The following is a 22505-nucleotide window of genomic DNA, read 5'->3' as shown; positions in this document are numbered from 1 at the left end:
ATGATAAAGAAATAAAAAGTTCCTGACTATCACACACTCCAAATATATGCTAAGAACACATTAAGCAAAGGGGTTTTCAGTTATGCAAAATTTGCTGAACTCAAGGATTTTAAAGATTCCACTGCCTTTGTAATCCAATGATTCTATCTAACCTGATTCTGAACTGGTGAAAAACGCTGTTATATGTAATAAATACAATAGATGGGTCTACAGTGTGATCATATAGTCTTTGATCACTGGTACAACATATATTTCTTAACCTTTACAGATATCATTTATTGACTATATAATGAATAAATAGATAAAGTATTTGGTGGTTATTTAGGTAACAGCTCTTTGAAAATGAAAATGATCAGCTTACCTTCCAAAGTGTCGCTTTAGAGGAAGTCTTCCAATATCTTGGATAAAAGAAATCTGAGCTAAAACAGAAATTTTAAAAAAGTTTTAAACAGACATTTCTCCCAAAGAAGAATGGCAAAAAAGCACATGAAAAAATGCTTAAGGTCACAAATAGTTAGGAAAATGCAAACCAAAACCATGAGACACTACATCACACCCCTTAGGATGACTATTAACAAAAAAACTCAGAAACCAACAAGGTGACAAGGATGTGGACAAAGCTGTAGGATATAAAATGGTGTGACTGCTATGGAAAATGGTAAGGTAGTTCCTCAAAAACATAAAAACAGAGTAACTATATGATCTAGCGATTCCACTCTGGCTATATGCCCAGGGAAGAAAGAAACTGAAAGCAAGGTCTTGAAGAAACATCCGTATACCCATTTTTATAACAGCCACATTATTGGTGATAGTCAAGAAGTGGAAGCAACCTGTGTCCATCAAAGGTGAATGGATAAACAAAATGTGATAAATATATATACAATGTCATATTACCCAGCTTCAAGAAGGAAGGAAATTCTGACACATGCTATAATGTGGATAAACCCTGATGACATGCTAAGTGAAATAAGCCAGTCATAAAAAAACAAATATGGTATGATTGCACTAAAGTGGGGTACTGAGGGTGGTCAAATTCATAGACAGAGAGTAGGCAGTGTTTTCAGGGGGTAGCTAGCATGGGGGTGGAAGGGAGGTGGTTAGTGTTTAATGTGGGTAGCTTCAATTTTTCAGGATGAAAAAGTTCTGGAGATTGGCTGCCCAACAAAGTAAATATACTTAAGACTACCGAAAAGTGAAAGTCGCTCAATCGTGTCCAACTCTTTGTGATCCCATGGACTATAGAGTCCATGGAATTCTCCAGGCCAGAATACTGGATTGGGTAGCCTTTCCCTTCTCCAGGGGATCTTTGTACTTAAAGATAGTTTAAGATGGGTGCGTCCTTACTAAGGGAATCCACCTGCCAGTGCAGGAGACAAGTTTGATCCCTGGTCCAGGACGATCATACGTGCTGTGGAACAACTAAGCTGGCGTGCCACAATTACTGAGCGTGTGCTCTAGACCCGGGAGCTCCAACTACCGAAGCCTGAACACTCCAGAGACTGTGCTCCACAACAAGAGAAGCCGCTGCAACAAGAAGCTTGTGCACCGCAACGAGAGAGTAGCCCCCGCTTGCCACAGCTAGAGAAAAGCCTGTGCAGATACAAAGACCCAGCACAACCAAATCAATAAACAAATAAAATAGTTTAAGATGGTAAATGTTATGTTATGAGGAAATATTTACTCAAGAATGCCTAACAGCAAAGAGTCTCACATTTGAGTCATGATCTGCTCTTCCCCTTCCTCAACTTGGGAGATACTTCACTCCAGGTGGACGCAGCCAAGAACACAGAGCTTCCCCTACAGAGTGTCGCCAGCCGAGAGTTTGGGGCTCCCTTTCTCCACCCAGCCCCGAGCAAAGGATGGAGACTCTACCCCAGGGCACAGCAGTGCAAGAACACTGCCTCCTCTTTGAACTGCAATCACCCTCGCCCCCAACTCATTTGTAGGGCAGAATGTCCCCAGTGGGAGAGCCCAAGCCTAGATCATCAGCGGCTCCCTTCAGCTGAGCACACACGTAGAAGAGTGGCTCAGAGATTTTGCCCAGAGGCCTCCTATAGGAAAAGACCGCTCTGAAGCTCTGCCCAGAGGAACTGGCTCTATAAGAAACAGAATGTTGGGGAAGTTCAAGCCAAGGGGCCCTCTTGAAACCAATAGCCCCTCTTAATTAAGACTAACAAGCTGAGCAAAAGCCAGCTAGTTTACCAGAAAAGAACTAGGAAAGAGACAAGTAAGAAGATCCACCCCCCTTCCCCTGGGTCAGATCAAACCTGACACTCGCTTCAAGGTTTACATATGCCCACATTTAACTGGATCAGACTGTGGAATAATTTATAACCCCTTGACACTATTGAAAACAATAGAGGAATCTGACAGTAACTACTTAAACAGAACAGGTGGGTGTGATATCAAGCAAGGCAAACAATTTAACAAAAATAAGGGAAAGAGACAGTTACAAACAGCCCTCCTGTCATCTCATGGTGATTGTGGGCATGTCCAAAGCTGAGCTCACTGAGGAGTGACAGAAGCTTCACACTGTAAGGGAAACAGACTTCATCAATAGTTTAGCCAAATCACTAAACAATTAATTAACAAACAACAGAAAACACAAGCCCCAGAGAGTGGAGGTGACTCAGTATCCAGAGGAGCTACAATATATTACCCAAATCAGCCCAGTTTTCAACAGAACATTGTGAGATGATACAAAGAAACAAGAAAATGTGATCCATACACAGGAGAAGGGTAGGTAACAGAAACTCTGAGAGGGACCAGACATTAAACTCAACAGAAAAAGACTTCATGGACAGGAGCCATTATAAAGATTTTCAAAGAACAAAAGGAAACCTTATTTAAAGAAGTCATGAGAGCTATAATGACAATGGTTCATAAAATAGGGAATATCAGTAAAGAGAACTGTGTTAGTCACTCAGTTGTGTCCAACTTATAGGCTGTATCTCGCCAGGATCCTCTGTCCGTGGAATTCTCTAGGCAAGAATATTAGAGTGGGTTTCTATGCCCTTCTCCAGGGGATCTCCCGACCCAGGGATTGAATCCAGGTCTCCCGCACTGCAGGCAGATTCTTGACCGTGTGAGCCACCAGGGAAGGCCTTAATAGAGAAGAAAATTGCAAAAAGAACCAAATGGAAATCTGGACTTGTTTGAACAAGGAGAAGAAACAATCCGTAACCTTGAACACAGACTGACAGAGATTATGCAATGAAAGAGAAAACAGAATGCTTTTTTAAAGCCTTCCAACAAACACTAATGGAGGACTAGCAAAGAGGATGGAGAGAAAGAAGAAGAAACAGTGATAATGTCTGAAATGACACAGTAAATAAAATGAAAGAAATGGGATAAAATTTGATGAATAAGAAGAAAAAAATTGATGAATAAAAAGAAAAGCCAAAACATCCTATTTTTGACTATATTTGTGAACCTTCTAAAGTTTGCAAAACAAACTCTATGAGAGCTCTTGGACACTTACCTTTTTAAAAATCCAATATATGACACCATTAGGATTTTCAAAAACAGCTTTTTGATATGGAAAACCTGAGTTGTGATCCTGGAATCTGAACTTGTAACTAGTGGATATAATGATTCTCCAGAAGATTCCAGCGTGAGTAATGCAAACCAATACTTCTCAAACATCTGCATAAGAATCACCTGGAAAATCTCATTAAAATGCAGATCAATTCAGCAGGTCTTGACTGAGGCCTGAGATTCTGCATTTTTCTCCAGCTTCCAGGTGATGCTGACGAGTCTTGTCCAAGGGGACTCTTATTAAATCAAACCAATTCACTTTCCCACAGTGGGAATGGGACAAAGAATGTGGCCAGCTGTGCCAACATGAGTTGGTGGCAACAGGCTGGAGCTGAAGGAATAGCCTGCATGGTTAGGAGATAGGTTATAGACAGAAGAATTAAGCAAATATATTTAGCAAAGTGGGAGACAGGTCCATATCCACTAAAAGGAACCAGAACTCCTAGAGATTTCTAAGTCCAAAAATAGACTTTTTTTGGGCAGCAAAGTATTAAATAATTCTGGAACATTTTGTATCAGAAACTACTCTAAGAGTAAAGGCAAAGTCACCTAAAGCAGCTTGCATTGGCCAAATCTGGGCCAAAATAAATAATGATAGTGCAAAACAACAGCTGACAAAGAATCCAGACTCCATACTAATGTAAACAAACGGAAGAGGGTGAAGCGATACCTTACAGCAGAATTTACCAACAGGAATGGAGAAGGAATAATGCCATTAGAAAACCGTGACTTGCCAACTATCACAGATTCAGGAAATAATTATCAAAAGATGCTGTGACCAGTGGGTGAAATTTTAATGAGATACAGGATATTTACATAGTCTCAAAGTGTCTCCCCACAAAACACTTAATAATTTTACATTAGAGAACCTCAGAGATAATTACCTTACAAAATAATTAAAGTTAACTTTACCAGCATGGTATAAACAGACACTGTATTCTCCTGATGTGATGCACTGAGAAGAACATGGCATCACTTTTGTGGTATTCCTGACAAAAATACATACCTGTATCCACTCAGACAGATAAACCCAAATCCTCAGATAAACCGAAACTGAGGGACAGTCCATTTTGTAACAATCTTATATGTTTCAATTTGCAATGGACAGGGGTGGGCCAGTGGTTAAGAATCTGCCTTCCAATGCAGAGGACACAAGACTGATCCCTGGTCAAGACCTAGGATCCTACAGACCACGGAATAACTAAGTCCATGCGCCACAACTACAGACGCCCACGTGCCGCAGCTCCTGAGTCTGCGTGCTCTAGAGCCAGTGCTCCGCAGCCGGAAGCCAGGGTGCCCAACAAGAGAAGCCCGTGAGCCTCAACTAGAGAAGCCCTTGTGTGCCGCAAGCAGGGAAAAACCCTGCATACTGCAAGGAAGACCCAGTGCAGCCAAAAAAAAGACATAATGGACAAAGAAACAACAAGGTACTATTCTAAATCAAGGAGACTGAAGAGATAGCAACTGAATAGCTAAGTGAATCATCTGATCTTGCACTGGATTTTTGGACAAGAAAGAGAACAAGTTTTTGTTGTTATTTTGCAAAGGGCATTATTAGGACAACTGGCAAAATTTGAATGGGGTCTAAAAATTATAAATGGGGTCTAATAATTAAACTATGAATTAGCGGTAATGTATCAAAATTAATTTCCTGATTTTGTTGTAAATATTGTGGTGATATGGGAGAATATCCTTGGTTTCAGGAAGTACATGCTGAAGTGTTTAAGAATAATGGGCATCATGTCTGTACTTTCCTCAAACATGGTTCAGAAAAAATATATTTGTGTACAAGTGTGTATAAAGACAAAGAAAACAAGGCAAATATGGTAAAAATGAAACACTGAGGAATCTTTGTGAAGGATATACAAGAATTTCCTTTGTACCATTCTTGTAATTTCTAAGTTTAAAAGCTAACGTAATCTGAGAGTTCCCTGGCGATGCAGTGGTTAGGACTTTACATTTTCACTGCTAAAGGCCCAGGTCTAATCCCTGGTCAGGGAACTATGATCCTATAAGCCACACAGCACAGCCAAATAAATATGAGTATAATCTAAAATTAATAGGCAAGCATACGGAACTCTCTGGATTCTGACTCACAGATTAAACATGCACACTATTCAAAAGTCATCTCACTTCTGCCTATAAATATAGAATATTTAAAATTTTTAAGTATCAATATTCTTAAAAGATGAAACTCTTGTATGAAGGTAGACATTTACTCAATAATCTTCTCTTCTGATCATTCATAAGACAAACACTATCATTGAAATTTATGAGAAGTTTTGGGACTTCCTAGCAGTCTAGTGGTTAAGATTCTGCCTTCCAATGCAGGGGGCGTGGGTTCATTTCTTGATCAGGGATCTAAGGTCCCACATACCATGGGATGTGGCCAAACAATAAAAAGAAATAAAACTTATGAGAAGTTTGATGAGTTATGTAATAGATTATATTTTCAATATTACACAAATTCTCTGTTCTACCTTGAAGATCAGCACCACAGACATGTGACCTAAGACTGTTAATGAAATATGGCCCTTAAGATATATGTTAAAAAAGAGAAAAAAAAAAAAAAGAGAAACAACGGATGGAAAACTGCTCTTCAAGAAAGGCAAACCTCGGTACACATATATCGGGCAAGTGGGTATCACACAGGTTTTTGGCCGCACGGAGTCTCTGTGCAGCGTGTAGGCTTTCTTGAGTTGCAGCAGGTGGGCTCAGCTGCTTCACAGCGTGTGAGATCTTTGAACCCACATCCTCTGCATCGGACGGTGGATTCTTAACCACTGGACCACCAGGGAAATCTCTCACTTTTTTTTAAAGCATTACTTATAACTTCAAAATTAGGAAAACAATGTAAATATACTATTAATGGACACTATTTGTAATACTGAATCAACCAAAATACATTATCAACAAGGTTGAATGAGTTAGATCTGAATATACTTTAGCATTGCTGCTATTACGGACTAAATGTTTCTGTCACCTCAAAGTCATATTTTGAATCCTAACGCCTTTAGGAGATGGGGCTTTGGGAGGTGCTTAGGTCATGAGGGTAGAGCCCTCATGAATGGGATTAGTGTCTTTATAAAAGAGACCCCAGAGAGAGCTTTCTTCATCCTCTCTTTACCACGTCAGAATACAACAGGATGGCCATCTGCAAGATCAAAAGTAGGCCTCACCAGACACTGGGTATGCTGGCACCCTGATTTTGGACTTCCCAGCCTCCAGAGCTCCTTTGCACTAATTTATAAAATATGGCGTTCTATGTATGATAAGTGACAAAAGCAAATTAAAGATCACTTTCATTATTATATCTGCACAGAAAAAAGTCTAGAAGAATTTACACCAATCTGTGAAAAGGAATTACCCATGGTTTATAGAGGACTTTCGATTTTTACTTTATATACTTCTTTTTTTTATCAAAAAGCAGTATTAATTCTGATTCAAAAAACAACGGGGAAAAAACTGAGTGTCAGTGGTACACAGAAATGACTTGATGCACAAAAATATAATGTTATAAAACACTACTTCTTGGGAATAATAAAAACCCATGTATATTACCTTGATTTCTCATTGGAATGGTTAGCAAAGTGAGGTATGGCAATAGCTGAGTCTGGAGGCACAAGGCTGGTAAGCAGAAATCAGAAAAAAGTGCTTTTGCTGCCAGGCAATTTTCCCGATACTGTAGAGAGGAAAAAAAGGTGAAATGAAAAATAAAAATTTAAATATGGATATTTATTCCTACACATAAGTTTATTATGTCACAATATGTGTGGGTTTCTACACTAGATACTTTAGAAGTTTATCTCATCAGTCTTCTTTTCTGGCCGCATCAAGCAGCTTGATTAGTCCTTTCTAACTGTCCTGTTCTTGTTGTTCAACTGCTAAGTCGTGTCTGACTCTGAGACCTCATGGACTGCAGCACCCCAGGTTTCCTTGTGCTTTGCTGTCTCCCGGAGTTTGCTCAAACTCATGGCCATTGAGTAGGTGATGCCATCCAAGCATCTCATCCTCTGTCTCCTCCTCCTCCTGCCCTGTCTTTCCCAGCATCAGGGTCTTTTCTAGTAAGTCCTAGTATTATCTAACAAAGCACTTTATCTGTGCAACTAATTCACATTTGATATAATAGCAGAAAGAACAACACCTTAGGTAGAAGGTCCTTAAAAAAATTAAAGGATTTCTGTTTATGAGCATACACATACACCAATTATGTGAAGATACTGTTTCTCAATAAAAGAATGTATTTTCTTCAGTTAAGAGAGGTGCAGTGTTATGGTGATGGCAAGAGAAATATAATCTCTAGCGTTTCAGAAGCCCACGGTTGTAGATCACTTATATGTAACAAATGAAAAATTAATACACATGCTATAAAGAGCAAAGCAAGTCGATAAGGGACATAAATTGCTTACAGTTGCTCCAAGAAATCCACTGGAAGATTTTTCTCAAGTAATGAATGATACTTTCATATTTTAGCTACATGAATTTAGAACTGGAAGACATCTTAGAGATGACCTAGTTCAGGGGTCACAAAGTCAGATGCTACAGGAGGTCAAGCAGGTAATAGAAATCAGTGCAGCAGAATATCTGGGGACAGCGGCACCCATCACTCCCGCCACCAAGGGGCAGGTTATACTTGGCTTGAGCCAATTACAGCCATGTAAAATATGGACCAGTGTTGCCCTCTTTTTTTTTTTTTCCCCAGGACACTCAAGAAATTCTGAGGCCAGAATTTCTTATCTGAGTTTTAACTATTAAACTAGTTTTTAAACATGGGCAATTCATTAAAAAAAATCTATTTGTGTTGTGTGTTGTATTCAAATTGTGAGCCACCTGTTTTTGACTTCTAAATAATCCAGTCCTATACATTTATAGCTGTGGAATCAGAATCTAGAGGCATACTAGGTGAAATAACTTGTCCAGATGGTTAGAGGTAAAGCCAGGATTTATTTTCAACTGAAACAAAAATATAACTACAGGCATACCTCAGAGTATTGTGGGTTCAGTTTTAGACCACTTCAATCAAGTGAATATCACAATAAAGCAAGTCACACAAATGCTGTGGTTTTCCAGTGCATATAAAAGTTATGCTCACATTAGACTATAGTCTATTAAAGCGTGCAACATAGTTTAATGAAAAATTTCTGCTGCTGTTTAGTCGTTAAGTTTTGTCCAATTCTTTGTGACCCTAAGGACTGTAGCCCACCAGGCTCCTCTGTTGATGGGATTTCTCAGGTAAGAATACTGGAGTGGGTTGCCATTTCCTTCTCCAGAAGATCTTCCCTACCTAGGGATTGAACCCATGTCTCCTGCTTAGCAGGTGGATTCTTTACCACTGAGCCACCTGGAAAGCCCACTAATTAAAAAATTCATTGCTTAAAATATGCTAACCATCACCTGAGCCTTCATCCAGTCATGATTTTTTTTTTGCTGGTGAAGAGTTTGAAATATTGTATAAAAGTATGACACAGAGTAAGCAGTGCTGTTGGGAAAATAGTTCTGACAGACTTGCGTGATGCAGGACTGCCACAAACCTTCGATTTGTAAGAAACGCATTATCTGCAAAGCACTTTAAAAAAGTGCAATGAAACAAAGCAGGCCTGTATACTTTGATTCCAATAAAACAGGCATATGCTTTCAAATTTTGAGTGCTTTTTCTTTAAAAAAGCATTTAAGAAGACTGTCCTTTTAATGTTTTATCATAATGCTAAGAAAACTAAAAGCCTTAGCCACTATTTCTTATTAAGAATGAAAGATCATTTTTCTCTTAAATAAAAAAAATAGATTTATTGGGATATAATTCACACACCATAAGGAGTTCACTTATTGAAAATGTACCATTCTCTTTTTTACCTTTTTATTTATTAGAAACCACTGGGGTTTGTGCAAGGGTCGAAAACTTGATCCCCCTCCTTGGCAATGAGCAAATCCTCGGGATTTGTTGGAATGTATGACACCTCTCGTAGCTATAGATGTACTATATTCCCTGAGTGAAGAGCGTGTCTAAAAAAGAATAAAAAATAAAGAAAATAAGAGATTTGTAAGATAGTACTTATTGGTACTACTGACTCCCCAAAAAGGCTAACCGTATTTATTTACTACATAGTCATTTTTTTCACATTCACCATAGCCCTAAACATAATAATGCCACAAAATTATCTGAAGAAAATTCAGCGGAGACATAGCCACCAAATGCTATGTGCGACTATTAACTGTGTATCAGACGGGGTGGTAGGGATAACTTTAAATACATTTTTGAAGTAACTGGGAAGCAAGAAGGAGGATAGTATCCTTACTGAATTTATGTTAATTATAATACATACTGATTATATTAATTCTCTTTAGGTGTGATAATGCTATTGTGGTTGTAATAGAGCAGTGTCCTTATCCATGCTTAAGTAAGTGCTGTGATGCTCCAATTACTTTCCAAGTATTCAGCCAAAACAAGTGTGTAAAAATACAGACTAAGCAAATGTGGAAAAATGTGAAAACTGATGAACAAAAGTTAAAGGTGTTCAGATAGTCATTGTATATTCTATTTGTCAGTAGAGTTATAAAATTTCAAAATAAAAAAAGCAATATAAAATAATTAAGCAAATGCAACTACTAAATAGTGAAACTCTAAGTATATAACAGAAACTGTATCATAAATGTTTAAATGCTGGAAATATGGCTAGCATGACCAGGGAACTGAATTTTTAATTTCACTTAAATAGCCATGTGTATCTAGTGACTACTATACCAGTCAGAGCAAAGTTAAAATATTAAGAAAAATTACAAGCTTTATAATGAATAATTTCAAATTTTAAATAAATAAATTTAAAAACTCAGAAAGCACAGAAAGTAGTACAGGGCATTCCCTGGTCAGGGAACTAAGACCCCACATGTCACATGGTATGGCCAAAAGAAAAAATGAAAAGAAAGTAGCACATTCCTTCCCTTCAATCTACTTTTCAATTTGTCAAGTTTTCCAACTATGTATTAGTTTTATTATTACAAAATAACTTTAGAAAAAATTAGTGCTACATTAACATAGAAAAAGCAGATTCACTGCAGAAGTTTCACTGCGAACACTGGTTGCATGAAATTAATTTTGTCATAGTTATTAAAAAGTTAATTAAAATAATGTCACGTAAGTATGAATAAAAGTAAACTTTCTTTCTCAGTTCTGAGGAAATAGTCATAAACCAAACACTTAAGTCTTACATTCCAGTCACCACTGAGGATATCCGCAAAACTCAGAAATTCACTGGCTCTCACAAGATCATCCACTTCTGTGAAGAAATCTACATAGTTCTGGTGAAGATATAAATTAAATAACTCTCCTGGCATGTGTGACATTTCTACTACTTCCTATAAAAAATAAAGCATATATAATTTTAGTAAAAATTCACTGGTTAAATTTATATGGACACAAATGTAAATAGCATGTATTGTGTAAATAGTACTAGGTATTATTAAAGACTTTACCTCAGGCTGAACAAGCAGTGTATCCCGGTCATACTCTGATAAATGAGAAGGTAATCGAGGTGAGTCTACTTCTGTTACAGGTGTGCCTACAAAAAAAAACGTCTGGGATTATTAAAAAACAACACCATCTTTATATAGCACCTCTCATTTGAAAATTTTTCAACAGGTGATTTTTTTTTAATAGTTGATTTTTATGTTTAATTCCACTTATAATCCAAAAATACTCTAAGTACATTTTCCTGCTATGTCTTCCTTACGTCGTGCCAAAGAGTATCTGACCTATCTTAGCTCTTTCTTGAAACTGAACCTAATGTATGACATTCTGAAAAATGGGGTTTTTAAATTTTAATTGTAAGATAATAAGATATTTTTAAAAAATGAATAATGTTTTCTTACGTTTACAATATAGTATTTTCCCCAAAGCTCTGAAGAGAAAGAGGGAAACATCTTTGCCACCAATAGCTTGAACCTCCTGATTTTCAAATATCCTATCAGTTTTTTGTCTTCGTTTTGATTTTGACAGCACAACATCTGATTTTAAGGAAGACATTCCTTTTTTCCTTGGCCGTAAATTGTTCTTTCCTAAATAATATACACCAAAGAAACAATATTTAAAATAAAATTAAAACATGAAAAGTAAAACAGAACATTTCAGATATAGTTACACTAAGTATTCTACTTTAAATGCTTTTCTAATAAATAATAATGAGGTATACAAACTGAATCAGAGCCCTCTTTCAGTTACTAAACTACTAAGGACATAACATGTCATCTGAAAGTATGTCATGAGCTAGATTTAATCTTCAGTGACTGAAATTATGTAGTCCCACCAGAACTATTTACACAAGTAAGCTTGATCTATACAATTCATTTTTCTCCTTAAGTTTTGTGTATGTGTGTCAAATACATAATAAACACTGCAACAATAAAAATAAATAAAATATGACTTGACACCTTTCAAATTTTCACATACACAATGACATACTAATATAGTTATATTACCTTGGTTTCTCACAAAGGCAAGGTACTATTCTTGGTGCATGGTATGTACTAACCAATTCAGTCCTCACAATAACTATGAAGGAAGAACGATTACTATACAGAGTAAAGAAATGAGACATAAAGAGGTTAAGTAAATGGCTAAGGTCATCAGCTAGCAAGTGATTTGAATCTGGGCAGTCTGGTTCTGCAAACCCTGCTTAACAATGACTCTATATTACTTCTTTACTGATTTGGGCAGTCTCCAACTTCTGAATATGCCCATGTTCATATTTCACTGGGAAATCTACTTTTGAAAATTCAGAATGCATGATTTTAGAAAACCAGCCTGGAAGAGCAGAAACACAGAATCTGGGTTTTCAATTGTAGTACTATCTCATTAGGCTGGTCTGAGAATTAGATGAAAAAACATACAACTGCTAATATAGTTTCTAACCCACCCCAAAATTATTATTTTCTTCCTTCTGAAATTTCTGAGTTCAGAGCAATAATATTATAAACGGTAGTCAGGATCTCAAACTGGCCCACTCCTAATTCTAGTAGTGAACCTAAGGATAATTTACATTTATGTTTCTATAGGAAGAAGCAGAATTCTGGTTTTGGTTGAGTTAAAATGTCTAATTCTTTACAGTTATTTTGAAAAACAAAGATGAAACTAAGTGAACAGGTTACACTTGTGGATAGAAACTAGATTTCAGGTGGATTTTGAGAGCACCAAAGAGCTATTAATTTTTTAAGGTCAATCCCTCAATGTTAAGCATCGAGTAGGTCACCTGTTAAAAGTTTTCTGATGATGACTGTGTGCAGTAAATTATGATCATTAAGAATAAAAATTAATTCATTCCCATTAGTGGGGCTATCTCTTTACTTCAGCATGGCTAGGCACTCCTTTTGTTTCTTAATAAGTGGAAATATATTTGTTAAACATATCTTATATAAACCAATATCAAACTCTAACAGCTGGCCATTTCAGAACTCAGTATGTGTCAAGCCCTGGAATAAACACTCTGTATTACCTCACTTACTCTTCACATAACTTGATGAGACAGGTGCTCATATAAGAGGTGAAAAAATAAAGGCATGGAAAGACTAAGTAACTTGCACGATTAAGTCACTAAAAAGTGGCAGAGCCACAATTTTTTCCCAGAAAGTCTCATTCCAAATTAACTTTGAAAGGTAAAGTGGCAAACTATGTAAATAAGTTTTACCTCAGATATACAAATATATATGGTGACACGTTCATAGGGGTGTGTCTATGTACACATACATACATAATTTTATTATTTTGTCTCAATAAAAAATATAAGTGGGTATATATCAATTTCAAGTTAAAGTATGTTTAATTTAATTTCATTTCATGAACAAGAAAAAGTTAGTCACCTAATTAATATTATGAGTGTATCTTTACCAATTACCTGTTGAGGAAGAAAACTGGAGGCTATTTATTGCACTTCTGATATCACCAGAGCATCCTTGACAGAGAAACTCTAGAGAAGTTTTATCAGGGACAATTTTTCCTCCATTCTAAAATGAAACAATTAAAATTTTAAAAATATATGTTTTCTAAAACAAAAACCAAAACTCTCTATTTTCTAAACTTAATGGAAGTATATTAGAATCTTTCAAATTTGCATGCCAAAAAGCCTACATGTTAAATAGTCTGCTTATGAAGGTACAAGTGTCAATGACCCCTTAAAGTAAATAATCAAGATTATAAAACAGTTTTACTTTTTTACTTGGACTAGGCTATATAATATTTTGAAGTTCTCTCACTATATATATATATATATATATATACACACACACACATATACAAATGTATAGATACACACATATACATATATGCACAGAGAGAGACCTCAAAATATAATACAATGCAATAAAACTAAATACACAAGAAAATTTGAAACTTATATGAAAATCCCTACACTGGAGTCTTCACCATATTAGTATAGTCTGTTGAGTATTAAAAAACCACAACTGCATCAACTCATATTTAAACCCTAAACTTCATAGTTATTTAAGGTATATGATATATCACATTTCACATCCTTGGTAGATCAAGTGTAACGCAAGAGAAATTTATCCTCTCTTTTCCCTTCAGAAATTCTTAAATAGTTTACCGACAATATGACTTTAGCTGGATTCATGTGATTGCTCAAAGGTGAACCCATTTCAGGTCCTGTAAAAATTGCTTAAAACAGAAAAACAGTACTGTGCTATGATTTTCAATATATTTTTAACTGTATTAATAATGAAAGCTGTCTTAAAAGTTCTTTATGCAAGTTAGTATACTTTTAGTCTCCACGATTCCAACTTTGTCACAACTGCTAACATTTTGGTAGGAACCTTTCCAGACCATTTTTTGTGCTCATACATCTGTAAGTATATATAGTATCTATAAGTATATACAAAGAGCTAGTTTTTTAAACACAAGTGGGGATCATATGTATTATTCCATTCTTTATGATCTATGTTAGTTCCTTTAAATCTATATAATTAAAAAAAATTATGGTTATACAGTAATTAAACTAATACTTCTGTCAATGAAGGGATATTTACGTTTCCATTTTTTTCCAACCATTCCAGACCTCTCTCTCTATATATATATAGATACACACATACTATATATATAGTTGATCCTTGTATAGTGTGGGGTTAGTGACAGGAGCCTCTCTCAGAGATAAAAATCCAAGTATAACTTATAGTTGACCCTCTGCAGCTGTAGTTCTGATTCTTTGGATTCAACCAATCATGGATCATGTAGTACTGTAGTATTTACTGAAAAAAATGCATATATATGTGGACCCATGTAGTTCAAGAGTCAACTGTATATACCTTTGCCAACATGCATGAATACTTCTGTAGAGTGTCGTGCAAAGTGTCTGTAACATTTACCAGTTTTATTTTTCCCAGCAATGGTAGGTGAGAGTGTCCATTTTTCCTTATCTTTGGCAACGCTGTTTATCAATCTTTTTCTCTGATTACTAGCAGGCCTGAATACCTCTCATGTTTACTATCCATTTGTCTTTCATTCCCATGTTTGTCTTTTATCTTTGTTTACCATGTCTTCTGTTATTTCCTAAGTTTCCCATTTTTTTGAAGTAAATCCATGGCTCTCAGGTTTTTTTTGTTTGTTTAGGAAGACTTTCCCCCAACTCAAAGTATTTTTTTCCTAATACTCTTCTAATTTTTGTATTTAAATTTTAAATCAAGGTTTAAATTATTTTTCTGCATAGTATGAACGAAAGAGACAATCTTATGTTCTTCTGTTTGAATATGCAATTGTTCCGATACCACTTATTAACCATTAACAGTCTATTCTCTTTCCCTCATGATGTAAAATGCTACTTTCATTGTGTTAAAAAAACTCCATTTACACATACTGATCTAGTCTGTGCTGCCTTCTCATGTTACTCTTCCATTTGTCTACCCTTACACTGATATCACTGCTGTACTCTCTACAGTCTCATATTATGTTCAAATATCTAGACACCAAGTTTCTCTTTATCACTCACAAAATTTTCTTGCTCATGCCTTCGCTTCCAGATTAACTGCATTTATATTGTGAACACATTTACTTTAAAAATTGTTTTGGGAGGAGTAGCTTGTTTTTGAAAAAATTTAAATTTGCCAGCAAGGAAATATAATTTGAAATCATGATTCTTGGAGCTGAAGAAAATACTACAGATGTTAACTACAGAGAACATAGCAAATGTGGCTGAAATGTGTGATCAGCAGTTCCTTCCACACTTTATATACCTAATGACATCAGAAAAGACTAAAGATCTTTTTTCCTATAAATACACAGAAACATTTATTTAAACTTAAACACTTAAGATAGTCAACACTCTTTATTGTAACTCATTCACATAAGATGTCTATACTCTTTCTTAAGATAATTAACTAAGCTATGGAATAAAAGAGATTAAACTCACTTAAATCTTCTTATACTATTGTTATCATCCTTGGCAACCCTAGACAGTATCATAACATTTGATTTTATATTTACACTTGATTTTTATTTAAATATTGGGCTTACTGCTGCTCCTGTGATGTAACATATCAATGATGATTTCAAAACTATACTAGTTCTAACATTCTTACAGGTCAACTATTTAAGGTAAAGCACATTTACTATGGGCTTCCCTGGTAGCTCAGCAGGTAAAAACTCCATGTGCAATGTAGGAGACTCCAGTTTGATGCTGGGCCGAGAAGATTCCCTGGAGAAGGGACAGGCTACCCACTCCAGTATTCCTAGGCGTCCCTGGTGGCTCAGATGGTAAAGAATCTGCCTGCAATGCAGGAGACCTGGGTTCGATCCCTGGGTTGGGAAGGTCCTATGGAGGGGGGCATGGCAACCCACTCTAGTATTCTTGCCTGAAGAATACTAGACAGAGGAGCCTGGTGGGCTGCAGTCCACGGGGTGGCAAAGAGTCTGACATGGCTGAGTGACTAAGCACATCACATTAAATACGTAACAAAGAAGTTATGGTAATTATTTTACTAGTATAAAACAACTTGCTAGAGTAAATGCCATTTGCAATTTAATGACTTAGTCTTAAAAAAATTGTAAGTCACATGATAAAGTAACATGAGGCTGACTTTTTATTATTTCTCCAACTTTTTAATAAATATTTAAAACTATAGTTTATAGTTATCATGCTTATAGTAGAGAATGTAGAAAAAAATTGTAAGTAATTCAACCACCCAGAATCCCACTTAGCATTTTTATGTGATTTCTTTTAGTATATATAGGTTGATGTATATATGTGCATTGGGCCGTCATAGATTAACATAGATTAACAAATCTATGTTTCGTTTTAGCACGGTAATTTGGAGTCAGAACAAAACTTCCAACTCATCTGACACTTAATAGTCATGGAATATTATTCAAGTTATTTCCTTGCAAAGTTCAGTTTCTTTACCATAAAATGGAGATAATTTGTATAACTGTAGTAAGGGTTTAATAAGATCAAGTATGTAAAAATACCTTGCATAGGGCCTGACATATATCAAAGGCTGAAACATCATTTCTATTGTTAGCATTATCATGTAACTTTGCATCCTGTTATTTTTAACTTGACATTAAACTGTATTTCCCTTTATCACTAACTGGGACTTCCCAGGTGGCGCTAGTGGTAAAGAACCTGCCTGCCAATGCAGGAGACATAAGAGATAACATTCTTACAGGTCAACTATTTAAGGTTAAGCACATTTACTATGGGCTTCTCTGGTAGCTCAGCAGGTTAAAAACTCCACGGGGTCATGGGTTCAATCACTGGGTCAGGAAGATCCCCTAGAGGAGGACACAGCAACACTTCAGCGTTTTAGCCTGGAGAATCCCATGGACAGAGGAGCCTGTGTGCTACCATCCATAGGGTCACAAGGAGTCGGACACAACTGAGGTGACTTAGCATACACCCATACCACTAAATATTTTCAAAATATGAATTAAGGACATAATAGTTCACCACAGCAGCTGCTCCCTCTATTACTGGATTCACTGTGTTTCTAATGTTTCACTATTAATAGTTGTATTTATTCAGCTAAGTGCTCCACATACATGCGCCATTTTGTTTAATCCTCAACATAACCTCTCCCCTGGAGATTTCCCTCAGTTCCTGTGATCCAGCATTGCAAAACAAATTATGTTTCATGTAAAATCCAGTTGATTGATAGCAGGTGGTCCACCTAGAACCATGCTGCTGAGAGAAGAAGTTTTACCAATTTAACTTTAACACCATCTTGATTTGAAAGATTAAAAAAAAAACGATGCATTAAATGTAACAGCTATTTCAGAACAATGATAGTATACTCAACACTACTGAACTGGATGGCTAAAAATGGTTAAGATATTTCAAATATAAAATACAGTTAGTAGTACTGTGTATATTATATATTTGAAAGTTGCTAAGAGAAAAAAATCTTAAGTGTTCTCATCACAAAAAAGAAAAGGTAATTTAAGTGACATGATGGAGGTATTAGAAAATGCTATGGTGGCGATCATTTTACATTATGTAAGTTTTATCAAGTCAATGTGTCATACACTTTAAACTTACATGACGTTATATGTCAGTTATATCTCAATAAAGCTGGAAAAAAAAGTCTAAGATGGTAAATCTTATGATGTATTTTTTACCATAATTTTAAAAAATTATTAAATCTTTGAAAAGTGACACAGGACAAAAGTAGAGTTGGATTATAACTGATTAATGAACCAAGATGGCAGGAAATAGTTTCTTAACAATAGACACAAATTAGAACACTAAGCCAAGCAAAGGAAAATTAAAGGTTAAGGATGTTTAAATTTTTTATTTTTTGGCCACACTGCATGGTATGTAAGATCTTGGTTCCCCAACCAGGGATCAAACCTGCAGTCCCTGCAGTGGAAGGATGGAGTCTTAACCACTGCACTGCCTGCAAAGTCCAGGTTAAGGGTTTTTAAAATCAGTCTTTCCTACATTTTCGACATGCTTTAGGAGTATAATTAAATTTTTTTAATTTTAAAAACTGAGATAATTCATGTCTCTAATTCCTCAAGTTTATATAATACCACTTAAGTTTGGCTTTCTATAATGACAATGTAAAGTTCAAAAAAATCAGTTCTTAAGAAACTTACCTTATTAGCTTCTACTGTCACTATTCGATTAAGAAACTTCATCATAATTGTTGGTGCCACAGGGTTGAAACTGTCAAAGTTTTATAAAGAAAGACAGAGGTTATGTGATTAAAAATACAGTATGTATGTGAAATTTTAAGCAGAAATTTCATTCTTACCTAATATTTGAAATAGCACACTCTTCTTGAATTTCTTTGGGAAACAGTAACCTTTGACTATTATCTCCACTGAGACTGTCAGAGATTATAAATATTAGAGGACACCGACCAATCTGCACATACTTCCTAAAATAACAAAAGATAGCAAGCAAGGCTGAAATTTAAACCGCCTGTCATTTAATTTGGAGTTTTAGAAGACTTCACTGAAACTCACCTCAAAACTTCATGTAAAGTATGAGAATCCCGATAAAACTGGTTAGGTAAGTCCTACCAAAAACAAAGGATAAACACTAGCTCAGTTTTATTCCCATGTAAATTTATTTTCAGACTTATATTTACCAAAATGGGAAAAATGTTATGTATTCAATGTACTATAATCAGAACTTCTGTAGAAATTAAACATCAACTAGCTGAAAACAACTAGCTGATTCCCTAATAGTAATAAGCGTCTATGGAACTTTCAGATCAAATTTCTTCAGGTCACTGCAAGTTATAATATTCTAAGACATCATTTTCCAATTATTTTTTTGCCTCTCTACATTTAGGCCATTAAATTTTTAAAGTTCACTAACCTATAATATATATACACATGCAACCTATAGTTACTCTATCCAAGTTTAATGCAAGTTTATTCTATTACACAAAGACTTTATATTTTACCACTACTAGTACCATGGACAGAGTTAATGTCACTCTCACATAAGATATATCTTGCAATTGTTTATTCAATAGTTACAGCAGAATCTCAAAAGTTATCCTTACTTCAACTAGAATTATCTTCTTATCAGTTCTCAGATCATCTCCAAGCATTTGTAGTTGGTTATATTTTGTTGCTCTTAGTAGAAACTCTTTAAAAACTGCTATCTGAGACTGGTAGGGAAATATATGGAAGCTTGATTCTGAAAAGAAACATACTTAACACTTACTTTCCACAAACTATGTATATATCAATATTACATATATGTACATAACATCGGAGAAGGCAATGGCAACCCACTCCGGTACTCTTGCCTGGAAAATCCCACGGATGGAGGAGCCTGGTAGGCTGCAGTCCATGGGGTCGCACAGAGTCGGACACGACTGAAGCGACTTAGCAGCAGCAGTACATAACATACATGAATATTACTAAATATATTTACATATACATAAAGATAAAGTAGCACACAATACTGTAGACTGTTTTTTAATTTAAAACTGTTCAAATTTAAAACAGAATATTCATTTCAAAAGACAAACTCACTATGAATAACACTATAATGCTTCTGTACCAAGAAATGTAATATGGAGTTAACTTGATTTCAGAACACAGCTGTTAGTATAAAAATCATAAAAGTGGTACAAATATTTATGACTTTGTCTACACAATGAAGACTCTCCCAGTAAGTGTGTGATCATAAATGAGCTATTTTCAGTAAGTTTTACCTTAATAAGTTTTAATGACAAAAACAGAATGACTGATTAGTAAACTTATTAGGACTACAAGAAGTAATATTTTATGCAGAAGATTGTAAATAAAGACTTTCAGATTGTCAAAAGTAACATTACTACTAGAAAGTAGTAAGAATTACAGGAGTAGCAGCAAAAGAGTATGCATATGCACAGATGGTACAGAACCTAAAAATAGCATTTTAAAGAATACCCCACATTAAAATACTAATATAATTGTCCTTCTACAGAAACTCTTGCACTTCAAAATGGCCTAGGTGATTTGTATATGCCTAGCCTAGTTACTCTAAAGCAGCAATAGGAAAGCTATGCAAGTTAAAAATGATCATGCTGGAGTTTATAAGCATATATGTGAAGTTGTATTACATTATATTACATTACACAGTATTTTCCCTGGTGGCTTAGATGGTGAAGAATCTGCCTGCAATGCAGGAGACCTGGGTTCAATCCCTGGGTCAGGAAGAGCCCCTGGAGGACAACATGGCAACCCATTCCAGTATTCTTATCTGGAGAATCCCCATGGACAGAGGAGCCTGGCGGGCTACAGTCCATGGGGTTGCACTGAGTCAGACGTGACTGGGCGACTGAGCACCACCTCTTTTATTGGAGGGACCCTCTCCTTCCTTCTCCTAAAGTTACTTCTCTCTGAACCTAAATGCACCCATAAAGTTTCATGTGATTGCTCCTCTGACTGTGAAGCAGCTGGTAGTGGGCAGATGCCGATCAAGTACAGGAGCCGCAATACATACCTTCCTCTCAAAAACATATCCAAGTAGGGTCTGAGGGGCTTGTTTCAAATCTTCTGTAAACACAGACTTTCCCACTATTTCCACTACCTTCACAACAAACCTTACCAGGATTCAATATCTCCTTGAAATCATCTTTTTGGAATTCTGGTAAAACTGGATTAATCCACTCTTGTACTTGAATACCATGCTCTTTTGCTAGTATTTTTATAGTTGTTGTTTTTCCACATCCAGGAGGTCCTGTTATTAATAAAATAGATCCACCCTAAAACCAAATATAAACATCAATAAAAAATCAAAATCATTGGAATGTTAGAATATTGTTTTAATATTCTTCTTAAATATTATCTCTAGAAATATTTAGTCATAAAAGCAGAATTAATTGCACAATGTTAGCTGGACTAAACCAGCTATAGATAAAAGTATCTTATTTCCTGAACTTCTAAGCACAGCTTCTGATAATTTCTCATTCAATTTTTGGGGGGCGGGGGGACTTCCATTTTTTCTTAGTATCTTTATAAAAATTTTTTTAAATTAGAGGACAATTGCTTGACAATATTCTGTTGGTTTCTGCCATATATGATGTGAATCAGCCATAGGTACACACATGCCCCCTCCCTGTTGCACCTCCCTCCCACCTCCCAGCACCTTCTATCCGTCTAGGTTGTTTCAGAGCACGGGATTTGAACTCCTTATGCCGCAGAGCAAATTTCCACTGGCTATCTGATTTTATGTGTGGTACTGTTTATATTTCAATGCTATTCTCTCAATTAGCCCCATGTTCTTCTTCCCCTGCTGTGCTCACAAGTTTGTTCTGTTTGCATCTCCACTGCTGTCCCTCAGATAGGTCCATCAGTACCGTCTCTCTAGATTCTATAAACACGCATTACCATGTGGTATTTTTCTCTGACTTACTTCACTGTGTATAATAGGCTCTAGTTCATTCACCTCATGAGAATAGGAATGATTCAAACACATCCGTTTTTATGGCTGAGTTGGAAGGAATGCCACCTCATGCGAAGAGCTGACTCATTGGAAAAGACTCTGATGCTGGGAGGGATTGGGGGCAGGAGGAAAAGGGGACGACAGAGGATGAGATGGCTGGATGGCATCACCAACTCGACGGACGTGAGTTTGAGTGAACTCCGGGAGTTGGTGATGGACAGGGAGGCCTGGTGTGCTGCGATTCATGGGGTTGCAAAGAGTCGGACATGACTGAGCGACTGAACTGAACTAATAGTCCACTTTATATATGTTCCACAGCTTCTTTATCCATTCATCTGTCAATGGCCATCTGGGCTGCTTCTATGTCATAGCTATTGTAAATAGTGCTGTGATGAACAATGGGGTACATGTGTCTTTCTCAATTATGGTTTTCTCAGGGTATATGCCTAGTAGTGGGACTGTTGGGTCATATGGTAGTTTTATGGTACCATATGACCATAAAACCATATGGTCATATGGTAGAGTTGGACACGACTGAGCAACTGAACAACAGTAGTTTTATTCCTAAATTTTTAAGCCATCTCC

The 22505-nt window shown here is 36.1% G+C and overlaps 1 protein-coding gene across 2 annotated transcripts in view; it reads right to left on the bottom strand.

The window, feature by feature from the left end:
- The window catches only part of RAD17 (RAD17 checkpoint clamp loader component), a 33952-nt gene that overhangs the window by 2260 nt on the left and 9187 nt on the right, over positions 1-22505 (bottom strand). For both annotated transcript variants that reach the window (XM_086362069.1, XM_086362068.1), the window contains exons 5-16: positions 21084-21240; positions 19546-19682; positions 18998-19050; positions 18784-18909; positions 18626-18695; positions 13419-13527; positions 11401-11586; positions 11005-11090; positions 10741-10887; positions 9388-9537; positions 7099-7219; positions 362-419 (exon numbers count right to left, since the gene is read on the bottom strand). In XM_086362069.1, the coding sequence (XP_086218195.1) occupies positions 362-419; positions 7099-7219; positions 9388-9537; positions 10741-10887; positions 11005-11090; positions 11401-11586; positions 13419-13527; positions 18626-18695; positions 18784-18909; positions 18998-19050; positions 19546-19682; positions 21084-21240 (1400 nt within the window). The remainder of the gene's footprint in view (positions 1-361; positions 420-7098; positions 7220-9387; positions 9538-10740; positions 10888-11004; positions 11091-11400; positions 11587-13418; positions 13528-18625; positions 18696-18783; positions 18910-18997; positions 19051-19545; positions 19683-21083; positions 21241-22505) is intronic.

This window comes from Bos grunniens, chromosome 20 (genome assembly GCF_055505025.1).
Source record: "Bos grunniens cultivar Pamir isolate PY7600 chromosome 20, Bosgru_T2T1.0, whole genome shotgun sequence".
NCBI lineage: Eukaryota > Metazoa > Chordata > Mammalia > Artiodactyla > Bovidae > Bos > Bos grunniens.
Note: the sequence above shows the minus strand (reverse complement) of the source record. Positions and strands in the feature narration are given on the sequence as shown.